Below are 14,087 nucleotides of genomic sequence, written 5' to 3' on the forward strand. Positions count from 1 at the left end.
ACATTAGAAAAACTTTGATTAAGTGTAGAGGAAGGTATTGTTCTGCAGGACTAGCTTTTAAGGTCTTGTGTATTGAGGTGCTTGATGTGTGTTTCTAACTGGTGTTTCATGTCTCTCCCCACTGCCCTGCAGCCCCACGTGGTGTGTGGGGACCAGCTGGTTCACAGCCCCTACATGCAGTGCTTGGCATCCCTGGCCGTGGGGCTGCACCTGGACCAGCTGCTCTGCAACCCCCCCGTACCCCCCCACCAGCAGAGCTGCCTCCCTGACCCCTCTGCCTGGAACCCCACGGAATGGGCCTGGCTCGAGTGCTTCTCCACCACCATCAAAGCTGCTGAGGCCCTGGCCAAGGGAGCTCTGTTCCCAGAGTCCTTCACTGTCCCAGACTTGGAGCCTGTTCCAGAGGATGAGCTTACTCTCCTGATGGTAAAAGTTGATGTGTTGTGCACGTGGTATGATGCAGTGAAACATCTCTGAACTGTAAGCATTTGTATTTAGTAACACAAGCACCAGCAATAAGTGTAAGGTTTTTTTTAATTAACTGGTTAGAGTACACTGTTAAGATTGATCTGTGTGTGTGTGTGTAATGAGTGCAAGTCAGTTGCATATTAAAATACAAAACAACACAAAACTATGACAGTAATTTTCATATGTGATAGGAAGAAATGCAGAGCTTTGTGGTGCTGTTTTAAGAGTAACATTTTGTTGTATTTCCACACCAAATGATTTTGTTAATGCCAATCCAAAATACAAATTTTTGATTAAGAATTTTTTATAAGCAAGCTTATCATGTTTCAAGCCAGTGTTTGCAATTGAAACTTTGAAAAGCCCTATGCATCAGTAAGTAGAAAAAGATGACTTCATCACGAATTTAGTTTTTCTTTCATTGATTTGTATCACAGGTCGTGGATAACTGTGTCATTGCTAGTCTGCACACATTTGCTCTTATTGCTAAATTGTTTAGAGTAGTTTAAATATTGTTCTTAGGAAAATATGTATTGCATAATAGAAAAGTAATGTGCATCTCTTGAGCTCAATGTGGTAAATGAGGATTTTGCTGTGTAGGATAACAGCAAGTGGATCAATGGCATGGATGAGCAGATCATGTCTTGGGCAACATCAAGGCCAGAGGTCAGTAAAATTGCTAGTTTGAAGGGTTTGGGGTGTTTTGGAGGGGTTTTTATTCTTTTGAAATATGGCAAGCTGTTGAAAGTGCTCTTATTCTAAAGGCTCCTTTTCTGCTCTTCCCTAGGACTGGCACTTGGGAGGCAAATGTGAGGTGTACCTGTGGGGAGCGGGGCGGCACGGGCAGCTGGCAGAGGCTGGCAGGAATGTCATGATCCCTGTGGCAGCACCCTCCTTCTCCCAGGCCCAGCAGGTGACCACTGAGAGCCACTTGTGGTTTCATCATTTGCCATCTGTTGTTTGTACAGCTTGTCAAAATCCCTCTCTGAGTGTCTTTTCAACTTGTTAGTTTGATTTACTATACCTCAAAACATGGGTTTCACTGGAAAATTATTTGAGAAGTTCAAACCAAGAAGCCACTGAAATCTGATAACAAAGAATTATTTTATATGAGCATGATTTGAAAATACATACACAACTTTCACATAATACAGTGGCAGTTTTGCTTCCTGAAATAACATGGACTTGGTAGAATATTGTCTTCCTATAACTGCAAAGAAAACATATTAAAAGGAGATGATGCACTGCAATGCAAGTATTACAGCACTGCTGCATTTAGCATATAATTTATTAACATTCCTTCATGTCTTTCTAACTTAGGTGGTTTGTGGTCAGAATTGTACTTTTGTCATCCAAGCCAATGGCACTGTTTTGGCTTGTGGTGAAGGGAGCTATGGGCGCCTGGGACAAGGGAATTCTGATGATCTTCATGTCTTAACTGTCATTTCAGCACTGCAAGGTAAAACTGCTGGCTTTGAGAGGAGTCCAGTGATGGACCACTAATAAGCATTTTGGTAGTTAGTGTAATTGTTTCTGCTGATGCTCTTGTTGCAGATTTACTCAGTAAAATATTGTAGTTTTTAATTAAAGATGTGAACAACTAAACAAGATCTTCATATTTCCTTAAGATTTAAATAGCAATATGTTAAAATTCCTTAATTTTAAGAAGGCTTTGGGGGAGACTGCTCAAATTAGGAACATTTAATTTCGAAACTAATGGCAGGACAGAAGCCCAAGTTCTCCATAAGAAAACAAAGGTTTTGTTCAAAATCAAAGTAAATTAATTGCTATAGAAAGAAGCCTTACTGCAGTTTGTTCCTTTCCCCAGACCTAACTGGCTGCCACAAGGCACCTCTGGATAAATGTGTGTAAAAGTCTATTACAGGTGATGCTGAGCTTTGTTTTCTTCCTTGTCTTGTAGGCTTTGTTGTGACTCAGCTGGTGACCTCCTGTGGGTCCGATGGGCACTCCATGGCTCTGACAGAAAGTGGGGAAGTGTTCAGCTGGGGAGATGGGGACTATGGCAAGCTGGGCCACGGCAACAGCGACCGGCAGCGGCGGCCCCGGCAGATCGAGGCTCTGCAGGGAGAGGAAGTTGTGCAGGTCTCACCCTGTCCTGTCCCCTCCCAGCCCTTCCAGGGCCTGGGCCCTGTGCTGTGCAGTGCATGGCAACAGCAGCTGCTGCTGCTCTGGGCTTCATGGGCCAGGGGGTCATCTCCAGTGAAAGGATGTTAGTACCACAGAGATACTTATCCTCACTTGGTGCTGGTGAGGAAAAAGAGAGAGCACAGAGGAAAGGGGGCATTTAAAGATGATCAAAGTGCAGGCAGGATTTATAAGCTCACCTTTGACCTTGTCAGGTGACTTTGACCTTGTCTTGGCCACCAAGACCTCCTCCTAAGTACTAATGATGCACAAAACCATATTTGCTTTCTTCTGAAGGTGTCTTCATTAAAAAACTAGATAATCACACAGAAAATTCTTCATGCGAGTATTCTCCAGTCCCCCTCCATAACATTGCCATTGAAAAGAGTTAAAGAGATGAGTTGCTGGAGGAATCATTAACACTAAAATGTCAGCTCTTTAAAAAGGAAATACTAAAATTTTAGCTCTTCAAAAAGGAATATAATTTAGGGTCAAGAAAAGTGTTACTTATGTACATGCAATGTCAATATAAACTTCCAACCAGATCTAAAATGTGTGCAAAAATAACGCTTGTTTTACTTCCAGATGTCGTGTGGCTTCAAACACTCAGCTGTGGTGACAGCAGATGGCAAACTTTTTACATTTGGAAATGGTGATTATGGTCGACTGGGGCTTGGAAATACTTCCAATAAGAAGCTTCCAGAAAGAGTGACAGCGCTGGAAGGTTACCAGATTGGCCAGGCATGGTTTATCTAAAATTAGCAATGTGTCTTAGTTTAAAGCTTGTGTTTTTAACATATTTAAGCGTTCAGTTGTGGTTTTTAACCTTGTTTTATTTTGATTATGATGGCAGAAGTTGACTATGCATGATTTTTAAAATAATTACTTTCCTGACTCTTTTGATCCTCTTTGTGCAAAACTACCTATGTATTTAACATTTTAACATTTCAAGATGTAGGCATTTTTAAGCATGAATTAATGAGATTTTCTGTATTTTTAATCAGGGAACACATGTATCAAAGGATAATATAATCTTTTTGTTCTATGAGCTGACAGAAAGCAAGTGTTGAAAAAATACTACTGTATTTTTTCAGTTGTTAGTGTCTTTAAGACACTAATAAGCAATGGAAGTTTAGTGGTTTTAAAAGGATAGTTCATTTTTAAAACACAGTTTTTCTTCTTAAAGGTAGTTAGTATGTTTGAGTTAGTAATTCAGCAAAAGCAGTGGTAATAATACTGTTTCTCTCACCCAGGTGGCCTGTGGTCTCAATCACACTGTGGCTGTGTCAACAGATGGCTCCATGGTTTGGGCTTTTGGAGATGGAGATTATGGTAAACTTGGTTTGGGAAACTCCACTGCAAAGTCCTCACCACAGGTGAGATTCCTGGGGAAATGATTCCTTGCATAAAGTTTCAGTGCTGTTAAAGGTGTTGTACAGTATTGAGAGTGTGATTTCCAGATATTATTAATTCCATGGTGCTATTGTACAGTCTGGCACAAGTAATTCTGATGGCAAATTATGCTGAGCCTGCTACTCTCAAGAGTTTCAATTACTATAGTGACTATGTCCCAGTAGCAGTACAAAACCTGAGGCTTGTCTTAGAGGAGAGAGATTTCTTCTTTTGGAAACTGGGGAGAAGGTTGTTTACAGACCCATCTGCTTCTTCCCATACCACTCCCCCTTACTCCCTATAAAAAATGGCATTTTGAGTTATCATACGTAGAGTAAGGTGTTCATTCCATTGGGAAAATAAAAGTGTTTCTGTTTCCTGTATTAATTAAAGTAATCCTACAATGTGTGTACTGCACAGTGGGAATAAAAAAATTCTTTTTTGGAAGCAGGAGTTACAGATTAAATTTGTGTTTGCTTTTTGTTCATAACCTTGTAATACTAGAGCTGGTTTTCCTTTCACTTTACCCCATAGAAAGTGGATATTCTTTGTGGAATTGGAATTAAAAAAGTTGCCTGTGGAACTCAGTTCTCTGTTGCATTGACAAAAGATGGTCACGTGTATACTTTTGGCCAAGGTAAGATGAGCTGCTCTTTGGACATTTCTATGTATGGGCTTGTGCAGGTGAAAAGGAAGAATATTAAGACATATTTCTAAGGCTGACCTAATGCTACTTCTTAGAAACATGCTGCCCTAATCTAAACTTTGAAGCTTGAACAAATCAATTTTAACATACACCTGAAATCCAGATTCATAGCTCTGTCTAGTTTGGTCTCAGAACAACTTTTCATTTTACTAAATTACTTTTTGAAGATCTTTTTCCTAAAACTTCATTGAATTTCATACATCCAAAACCAGTGGGTTACTTCAAAGACTACATTCTCTAATTATGCACGTGCTTGCACACCTTTAACAATCTGGGCAGGAGGATTTTGACTGGATGAAACATGGGGAAACTTCTGAAGTAAGCTAATTAATGTTTGCTATAAACCCATGCATTTCAGTCTAGAGACCTTGGTTTGGTAAACTTTGGGCTTGTTTCAGACTGACCATGGACACAACAGCTTTAGCAGGATAATGAGCACTGTAGACAGCACAGGTGTGCAGGGAGCACCCAGCCCTTTGTCCCTGCAGGGCTTCCTTGTGTCCCAGCCCCAGGGGACACAGACCTGCTATGTGTCCCTGCCCTGTTTACCCTGCACAGAAACCCAAGTGCTGCAGCCCCTAGAGCTGTGCTTGCCCTGCACTGAGCTGCCCCAGTGCTGCAGCCTCTGGAGCTGTGCTTGCCCTGCATGGAACACCCCCAGTGCTGCAGCCCCTGGAGCTGTGCTTGCCCTGCACTGAGTACCCCCCAGTGCTGCAGCCCCTGGAGCTGTGCTTGTCCTGCACTGAGTACCCCCCAGTGCTGCAGCCCCTGGAGCTGTGCTTGCCTTGCAGATCGGCTGATCGGTCTGCCTGAGGGCCGTGCCCGCAATCACAACCGCCCGCAGCAGGTGCCGCTGCTGGCCGGGGTGTTCATCGAGGACATTGCCGTGGGCGCCGAGCACACGCTGGCCCTCTCCTCCACGGGAGATGTCTACGCCTGGGGCAGCAACTCCGAAGGCCAGGTACGCCCTGCTCTGCTCCTGTCCTTCGGGGAGGAGAGGGCTTTGAGTTTACTTCTCTCCACATGATCATATTTTAGGCAATTTCCATTATTTTCTTGTTCACTCTCTCTGCTCTTCTCTCTGTTCTTTCGAGTTTGGGAAGGCACTCAAAACATGCTACCCAAATTACTCTAGCCCAAGCTTTTTGAAAAAATCACCGATTTTCTCCTAATTCTTAAGCTGTCATCAGACTTTTCAACATAATAAAATTTAGGGTTGGCATCAGAGTTTTGAACTCTTTAGATGCTTCTCATAATGGAAATATAAATGAACCTTTTTAAAGGAGTGATTTTTTTGAAGTCAGAAAAAAAGTTTAGTAAATAAGATATTCTCCTCCTTCACCACATATATTGCTCAAATGCTTCAACTGCAGGCTACAAACTTAGAAAAGAGCCTCTAGATGTATTAGCTACTGGTGTTTCAGGAAGTTTAGGCAAACTTCATTCTGTGGTGTTTTAGGACTGAGTTTTTGAGAAGGCTGGTTGAGCAAGGTTTTTGGAATAATTTTTGAGGAACTTCTTTGAGGTGGTTTTTTAGATTACTTTTATTTGTTTTATTTAATATGATACTTGGTCTTTTTGGAAGAGAAAAGATAGTGTAAAAATGTAGAGAAATTAATTCTGAAAGCTATTTATATGATTTTTCTTGTGGTTTGAAATACTGGTTTTATATGAAGTGGAGAAAAAAAATACACTTTTGTGATACAAAATTTTTAACTCACAGAATATGAAGTTAGGATATGGTATGAAACTCAAGTGAAAAGTCACAATAGCTTCAGTGAATGTTCTCTTTGCACAAACTGTGCAATAAACCGGGATTTACATTGTAGAGCAAAAATGTTGTATAAATAGCACAGAGGAGATACAGGAGCTTTGTTGTCCATGTATGAGAGACTGCAATACAGGACTTAGCGGCATGGATCAGATTCTCAGTCTGGGAAAGATTTTTCAAGCAGTCTCCAGCTGTTTTCAGGTCTCTTTGACACCTGGATCTGTTACTCCTGTTGGGTTCAGGTGTAGTATTTTGTTAAAAATAAAGAGTGAAAATATATATATGACAGGTATTTTTTATGACAATATATACTATAAACAACTAGGATTTTTTACCATCTGCTCTGAGTTGTTGCTTGCAGAGTCGTAGCCATCTCCTCATGTGTTGGTTGTTGTCTCTGTGCAGCTGGGGCTGGGCCACACGAACCACGTGCGGGAGCCCACGCTGGTGACGGTGCTGCAGGGCAAGAACGTACGGCAGATCTCAGCTGGGCGCTGCCACAGCGCGGCCTGGACTGCCCCGCCTGTGCCTCCCCGGGCTCCAGGTGAGCACCCCACTCCTCTGGCCTTCCCTTTCCTTCCTCCGGGGGGCCCCTGGGTGCTGGTGCACCAGCTGGTGCTGGTGGAATTTCTGTGTTTGGGACAAAATTGCTTTTGTTTTATGGCCATATCTTGTTTTGTTTGATACCAGATTATCTTACTCTCCATTTGGCTTCTGTCATGGTTCAAATCCAGTACCGTGGAATCTACTGCAAGGAAAATTAGCTTCATCCCAGGCGAAGCAATACAACTGCCCTTTCTCAAACAGTGCTTGGTTTCTGTTTCTGTGGCAGGTGTTTCAGTGCCTTTGCAGCTTGGTTTACCTGATGCCATTCCACCCCAGTACGGGGCACTGAAAGAAGTGAGCATTCACACAGTGAGAGCAAGGCTGAGACTGCTGTACCATTTTTCTGACCTCATGTACTCTTCATGGCGATTACTCAACCTCAGTCCCAATAACCAGGTGAAATTCCATTTGAAAAACTGCCTTGGCTGCGTTGTTCTGCTGGAGAGGTTCTAACCAGATCTAGATGGACCTTAGTAATAGGCTCTGCAATTTTTTGGTAAAAAAATTAAAAATAAATAATTCCAGAATAAAGCAAACTTTGTGAAAGTAGTGTTTTACATTTTCACTTATGCTATCACTGACAAGTCAATGTTCTGGTTTCCAAAAGCTTACTAGCCTTAGAACTAAAACCAAAAAGTGTTGAGCTGTTTCCTGGAGCATTGAAGTGGCAGTCAGGGTTTTATTCTGTAAAGAATGGAATGGTATCCTTTACTGATACATTGATTCTCCCTCCTGCTCTCTTGCAGAACAGCACATCTCATTACAATGCTGGCACATGGGGGATTGTGCAGGGTCAGCTGAGGCCCCTGCTGGCTCCTCGGGTGTACACCCTGCCCATGGTGCGCTCCATCGGCAAAACCATGGTGCAGGGCAAGAACTACGGCCCCCAGATCACTGTGAAAAGGATCTCCACCAGGTCAGTGCTGCTCTCACAGGCCTGGTTACACCTCATGTACATGCTGGCATTGATACATTGCCTTCTGCTGGCCATACTGAGCTCTCTCTGTGACCCAGTGGCTCGGATCCTCTCCCTGAGAGTGAGTTACATTTGTGGCTCTGTCTTTTTTACCAAAGGGGTCGCAAGTGCAAGCCCATTTTTGTCCAGATTGCAAGGCAAGTGGTAAAGCTGAATGCATCAGACCTTCGCTTACCCTCCCGTGCCTGGAAAGTGAAACTGGTTGGAGAAGGAGCTGATGATGCAGGTGGAGTGTTTGATGACACCATTACAGAAATGTGTCAGGTAGGTCTAGGAATGTTTTGGAAACCTGTAACAGGAATGTGTCACAGTGCAGTTGCAGGAAACAAAACCATTGTAGCTTGACATAAAGGCAGGTCCTGAAATAAACATTTCTTTACTACTTAAAATCATCCTACCATGTTTACTTTCTCTCAGTGTTTTGTGTTAATTTGTAAACAGTAATCATCACTGTAGTGAAATATTCTGTCTTGTATTGCTATAATGTCTTAATAGTTCTGTCATAAGTTTGCTTTCCCTCTTTCTAAGAAGGCTTTTTTGTTGTTGAATTTTAAGGAACTGGAAACTGGAATAGTAGATCTGCTTATTCCTTCCCCAAATGCTACAGCTGAAGTAGGCTACAATAGGGATAGGTAAGTTGTCCAGGACTTGCTTTTGTTGCAGACAGTAGTGGGTGAAAATCCAAATCTTCTATTGACTGTTTTATACCAAATGATGAGGCTTCATACTTGTCTCTAGTATAATTTTTCCTTCAGGGTGTGTGATTACTTCGTTGTGCAGGCAGGGCTTGGCTTTAACATGGGCTTGCTGGGTTGCTAATGGCAGAATTCAGAGTAACATTGAGATGCCAGGCTTTGTGCTCTGGAGTTCTGCCTCCCTCAGCCTCCAGTATTTTAACAGCTAAAGATAACAGTGGTTTATTTGGACAGCCCTTGCTGGTAAGTGTGCTGGCAGTTACAGTGCTGTGCTTTTACTTCTAATGAAGTAGCATAGAAATAAAGCTCTTTTCACTGTTGCTTTGTCTTTTCAGGTTTCTCTTTAACCCTTCAGCATGTTTAGATGAACATCTAATGCAGTTTAAGTTCTTGGGCATTCTCATGGGTGTAGCTATTCGTACAAAAAAGCCATTAGATCTTCATTTGGCTCCAATGGTCTGGAAGCAACTTTGTTGTATCCCACTCATCTTGGAGGATTTGGAGGAGGTAGATCTGCTCTATGTGCAGACCCTCAACAGCATTCTTCACATTGAAGACAGTGGGATTACTGAAGAGAATTTCCATGAGGTAAGATAAGAAAGCTGGTGCTTTTAGATTTGTTCTGAAAGCAGTTACTTTATCAGATTGACTTTCACGTTAGTATTTCTATAATTTCAATCTCCATTCTTGGGATAACGAGCACTTTGTGTGCACTTAGAAGAGTTTGTGATCTTACTGTATGTAGTTGTAGATGACCTGTAGTAAAATGCTGTGCTTGGATCACTGGAGTGACTGATGCTTTTCCTGTTTTGTATAACAGATGATTCCTTTAGATTCTTTTGTTGGCCAAAGTGCTGATGGTAAAATGGTTCCCATAATCCCTGGAGGGAACAGTATCCCACTTACCTTTTCAAACAGGAAGGAGTATGTGGAGAGGGCAATTGAGTACAGACTCCATGAAATGGACCGGCAGGTAAGAACTGAGTAGTTAGTGGGAACAGGGGGTTATTTGTGTCTATTTCCATTACAGTTTATTCAATTATAGGCTTGGTTTTCTGCATCTTTCTGGGTCTCTGTGCTTTTTCTTCCCCCACAAACTGTTTTGGCCCTTTGTTAAAATTTAGTCTTGTTTTTTCTCAGTAATTACTCAGATGGGAAGAGAGTGTTGGAAATCAGAACTGGTCTTCCATTTGAGTAGCCCCACTTGAGAAAAAACGTGCAATTTTGCATGCTGGCTACTCTAACTGGAGATGTGAACAGCACAGAGACTGGCTAAAGTAAATATTATTGACAAACATTTGTTTAACTTGAAACTGTTTCTCTTTTATTATAACACAAATCCTGCAAATATTTCATGGGATGTTTTGGGAAGTGCTCATTATCTATTTGCATAGGGACCCTTGTAAGAGCAGTATTGTAATTATAAGGTGAAGATGCCTGTGTGATACTATCTGCATTAGAAAACAGCTTCCTTATCAGAGGTACCAAATCCCAAGTCTTGCAGAACAAGTACAGCATTCTCACCATACATATGAGCTAGAACAAAGTCTTTTTTCTGTTTGCAGTTGCTTGGTTTAGCCATTGTTATTTGTGCCGCCAACTTGGAATTTTTAAAATAATTCTGTTTTGGATCAGAACATGTACTTTAGTGTGCAATTACAATTAAATATACCTGTAATATTCTCCAGGACTTTGAGAAACAATACAGCCCTTGCAGGTGCTGCGTGTGGGGGAGGCTGTGCTTGGCAGACATTGGTAGTTCTGTCTCTTGATGCCATTTCTGAGCTGAGAAGTCACTTTTGTGTTTGGATGATGCAGGGAGTGGTGGAGTTTACAGCTGCACTTCAAAGGTCTCTCCCATTTTTGTCTAATAGGTGGCTGCTGTCAGGGAAGGAATGTCTTGGATTGTTCCCGTTCCTTTGCTGTCCCTTCTGACTGCCAAACAGTTGGAGCAGATGGTCTGTGGGATGCCAGAAATATCGGTGGAGGTTCTGAAGAAAGTTGTGCGATACAGAGAAGTTGATGAGCAGCATCAGCTGGTGCAGTGGTTCTGGCACACCCTGGAAGAATTTTCAAATGAGGAGAGAGTCCTTTTCATGAGGTTTGTGTCAGGAAGATCTCGATTGCCAGCCAACACAGCTGATATCTCTCAGCGATTCCAAATAATGAAGGTTGATAGGGTAAGACACTTATTATAATTATTATCATTATTATCATTATTATAATTATTATTATTTCCTCTCTAGTATAATCCAGTGCTTTGGCACTAGGAGTCAATTTCCATAATTGTAAATTTACAGAAAAAGTATGGGATGAGATATGCTCTGAGTTAATAAACTCAGATATTTTGGTTGTGTAGGACGGCATAGGCTACATGAATTGCATCTTAATTTAATTGGTGAAATTGGTGATTTGAGATGAAGACAAAAACAAGCCTTTGTCTACTGTAACCAATCTCTTTTCTTTTAGTAATTTTCTTTCTAAGTTTTAATTTCTTGTAAGTGGCAACATATGACCACTAGTGAACTCTGAATGTTTTAAAACTACTGCAGTGAGTTTAGGGTGTATTGTTTTACATACAGGGTGCATTCATTTGGAATTACCTTGGGGTTTTGTGCAGTGAAAGCACATTCTCTGTGAACAACAGAGAACCAGAAACTGGTTCTGTGAACCAGAAACTTGAGTAAATCTCAGCTAGTTGGGTTTGTGTGTCACCTTTGGTTAGGTGTGTCTCAGATTGCCTCATGCTAAGGCACACTGCGGTGTGTAATTTGAGCATTGGTGTCTCGCAGTGGGCTGCTGAACAGCAGTGTGATCAGCTTTTCAAAAGGCTGAATTCACTGGTAGGGTGAATTACTTGCAGAGTAGGTGCTACAGTGGTTTTGGACATACTTGAGGATGGAACAAATGCTGTAAACAAGGGAGGTCAGTCTGCTTCTTAAAAGGAACTTGAGCTAGAATGTGAAAATGATAGAGGCAAGGAGCAATGAAATGTGGCTTATGTTGCATTTTTAACTTCATTCACAACTTACCAGTGTCCCACCTTTTATCCATTTCCACAGCCTTACGACAGCTTGCCTACCTCACAGACTTGTTTCTTTCAACTGAGGCTCCCACCTTACTCCAGTCAACTAATCATGGCAGAGCGTTTGCGTTATGCAATCAATAATTGCAGGTCTATAGACATGGACAATTACATGCTCTCCCGGAATGTGGACAATGCAGAGGGCTCAGACACAGATTATTAACATTCTGTGAACAAAATCATCTTCCTTTTACTTCAAATAGTGCCCTAAGTCCAGTTCATCGTTGACATAATTTTACAGTAACCATAGATGTTTTAGGAGCATAAAACCAGATCTTAATAGATGGTGGCCACATTTTAGTTACTCTAAATGTAACAAAAAATTAGATGTTTTTATTTTTTTTTTGTGATTGTAAAAAAGAAAAAAGGAAAAACAAAACAAAAAAGTATTATCGGTAAGTTTTTTCTCCTTTTTTGGTCACTTTTGATAAGTTTGCATGGAGACATTTTGGTGCATTTTTGTTGGGAGTAGTACATTTGTAAGCCCTCCCAGTGAACATGAAGAGGTGTACATTGTGTATAATTGTTCATTAGCCAGGACAGTTTTACATGAATATTCACATATTTATTTTGTTTTAATTTGAATTGCCTGTGCAGGGTTCCTTCTGCAGAGAAAAATAAAGCAAATTCAAGACTTGGTTGCTTCTATGCATTTGTGAACTGTGGTTGGTTTACTCTGGCTTCATACTTTCATATTGTGTCTCAGGAAATTATAGTCTTACTGTGTTGAGACAGGGTGTGACATACGAAGCATCTTAAAATGTTTACCCTGCTGGACTGTGCTGTGTAGCCCCTGCTCTGCCTGCTCCTGGCCTGAGGCCCTGGCTGCTCTGCTCTTAATTCCTCCTGCTGCAATACAAGTTCATGCTGTGCTTGGTTCCTTCTTGCTTTTTGTTTAAATATTTTACCCCTCCAGAGTATTGTTGACAGTAACAGCATGCTGCCACCTTGATTCAGATTTTGGGCAAAATAATAATAATTTTAATGGACATTTTGATGTAGCTGATTCCTGCTCAGAGTACACAGAAATTAAAATGGAAAGGACAGGCTAGTAGTCAAGGCTGAGGATTTTATTCACATTTTTAAATTCTGCCTTTGGTCTCATTGTTTTGCAGCTGTAACTATTAAGATCAGCATGGTTTGGCTTACACAGTGACTGATGTTCCGTTTGGTCAGGACAGCAGTGTGCTGCACAAGGAGGTCTCTGCTCTGTGCCTTAGTAAGGTGCTGGACAATTGAGAATTGCCCATTGTGTCCATGAAGGACATGACTGATGCCAAGCTCCAAACACTGCTTGGGGCTCAGAGCAGGATGTCCCTGGGGGAGGAAAGGGGAGAGCCTGAACCCAGGTGAGTCAGGGCTGCTCTGCCCACATTTCCCTCAGCCTCTTCCTCCCTCAGCGCCTTGGGAAGAGGCTGTGGGGACTGAGGGCTGCTGGAAATGTTCATTAGTGTACATTAGTTCATTAGTGTTCTCACCTGGGGCAAGACTTTTCCATCTGAGTGTGGAGTTGCAGGTAGAAATTCCTGCTGTTTTCTCTCATGTGTCTGTTGTACATTGGTGAGGATTGATTGGGAAATGTTCCGGTTGTTCAAGCTGCTGTATTGCTAACAGTGCTCAGAGGGAGAGCTTGGTAAGCTGTAAAAATTTGCAAATCTGGGTTTTATCTGGCGAAGTTCTCTTAGTTTGGACTATTTGTTGGCTCTTGAAAAAGGCAATAGCTATGATCAAAGACCACACTGCAACGTCAAACAGTTCGGCGGGGATCAGGACTCTGAAATCATGCAGACTTGGTTTCCTGCCTCATTGTGTGTTAGGTTTCAAATTGGATTGAGATGTTGGTGTCCCATCACTGTTTTGTGAGGGTGTATAGTCTCATCGTGGCCTAAATGTATAGCTTTAATAGGTAAAAAATATAGTATTTAAATAAATGGGGAAACTGCAGTGTTTCATCCTGTATTATTGCCTTCTACACCTCATGGATGTGTCTGACTTATTTGCACTGATTTGTCAGCCTGTTTTAATCAGCACAGAAAGAAATAGAGCTGTGCCTGAAAATGGCAGTTCTTTGTGGACTGTGCAGTTGGCTTTCTGGATAATGAAGATCTTTTTAGAGGCAGTTTACAGTAAAATCAGAGGGGATGATTAAAGGTTTGTGTTTGATTGAACTTCAATGGCTTGTAACTAAAGAAAACTGCAGACATGTTTCCATCCATCCATTATACCCTTAAGTAAAATGTCGTTTT

At 41.7% G+C, this 14,087-nt stretch overlaps 1 protein-coding gene across 1 annotated transcript in view; it reads left to right on the forward strand.

The window, feature by feature from the left end:
- Window positions 1–12,489, forward strand: part of HERC1 (HECT and RLD domain containing E3 ubiquitin protein ligase family member 1) — a 91,224-nt gene extending 78,735 nt beyond the window's left edge. Inside the window, exons 61-78 of the mRNA XM_056499769.1 lie at window positions 133–426; window positions 1,066–1,131; window positions 1,253–1,378; window positions 1,786–1,924; window positions 2,387–2,568; window positions 3,196–3,351; window positions 3,864–3,986; window positions 4,537–4,639; window positions 5,500–5,669; window positions 6,885–7,023; window positions 7,312–7,481; window positions 7,832–8,001; window positions 8,160–8,325; window positions 8,617–8,693; window positions 9,092–9,344; window positions 9,577–9,729; window positions 10,631–10,936; window positions 11,819–12,489. Of these exons, the coding sequence (XP_056355744.1) occupies window positions 133–426; window positions 1,066–1,131; window positions 1,253–1,378; window positions 1,786–1,924; window positions 2,387–2,568; window positions 3,196–3,351; window positions 3,864–3,986; window positions 4,537–4,639; window positions 5,500–5,669; window positions 6,885–7,023; window positions 7,312–7,481; window positions 7,832–8,001; window positions 8,160–8,325; window positions 8,617–8,693; window positions 9,092–9,344; window positions 9,577–9,729; window positions 10,631–10,936; window positions 11,819–12,004 (2,979 nt within the window). The 3' untranslated portion in view covers window positions 12,005–12,489. The remainder of the gene's footprint in view (window positions 1–132; window positions 427–1,065; window positions 1,132–1,252; window positions 1,379–1,785; window positions 1,925–2,386; window positions 2,569–3,195; window positions 3,352–3,863; window positions 3,987–4,536; window positions 4,640–5,499; window positions 5,670–6,884; window positions 7,024–7,311; window positions 7,482–7,831; window positions 8,002–8,159; window positions 8,326–8,616; window positions 8,694–9,091; window positions 9,345–9,576; window positions 9,730–10,630; window positions 10,937–11,818) is intronic.
- Window positions 12,490–14,087: the final 1,598 nt, after the last annotated feature.

This window comes from Oenanthe melanoleuca, chromosome 10, assembly GCF_029582105.1.
Source record: "Oenanthe melanoleuca isolate GR-GAL-2019-014 chromosome 10, OMel1.0, whole genome shotgun sequence".
Classification (NCBI taxonomy): domain Eukaryota; kingdom Metazoa; phylum Chordata; class Aves; order Passeriformes; family Muscicapidae; genus Oenanthe; species Oenanthe melanoleuca.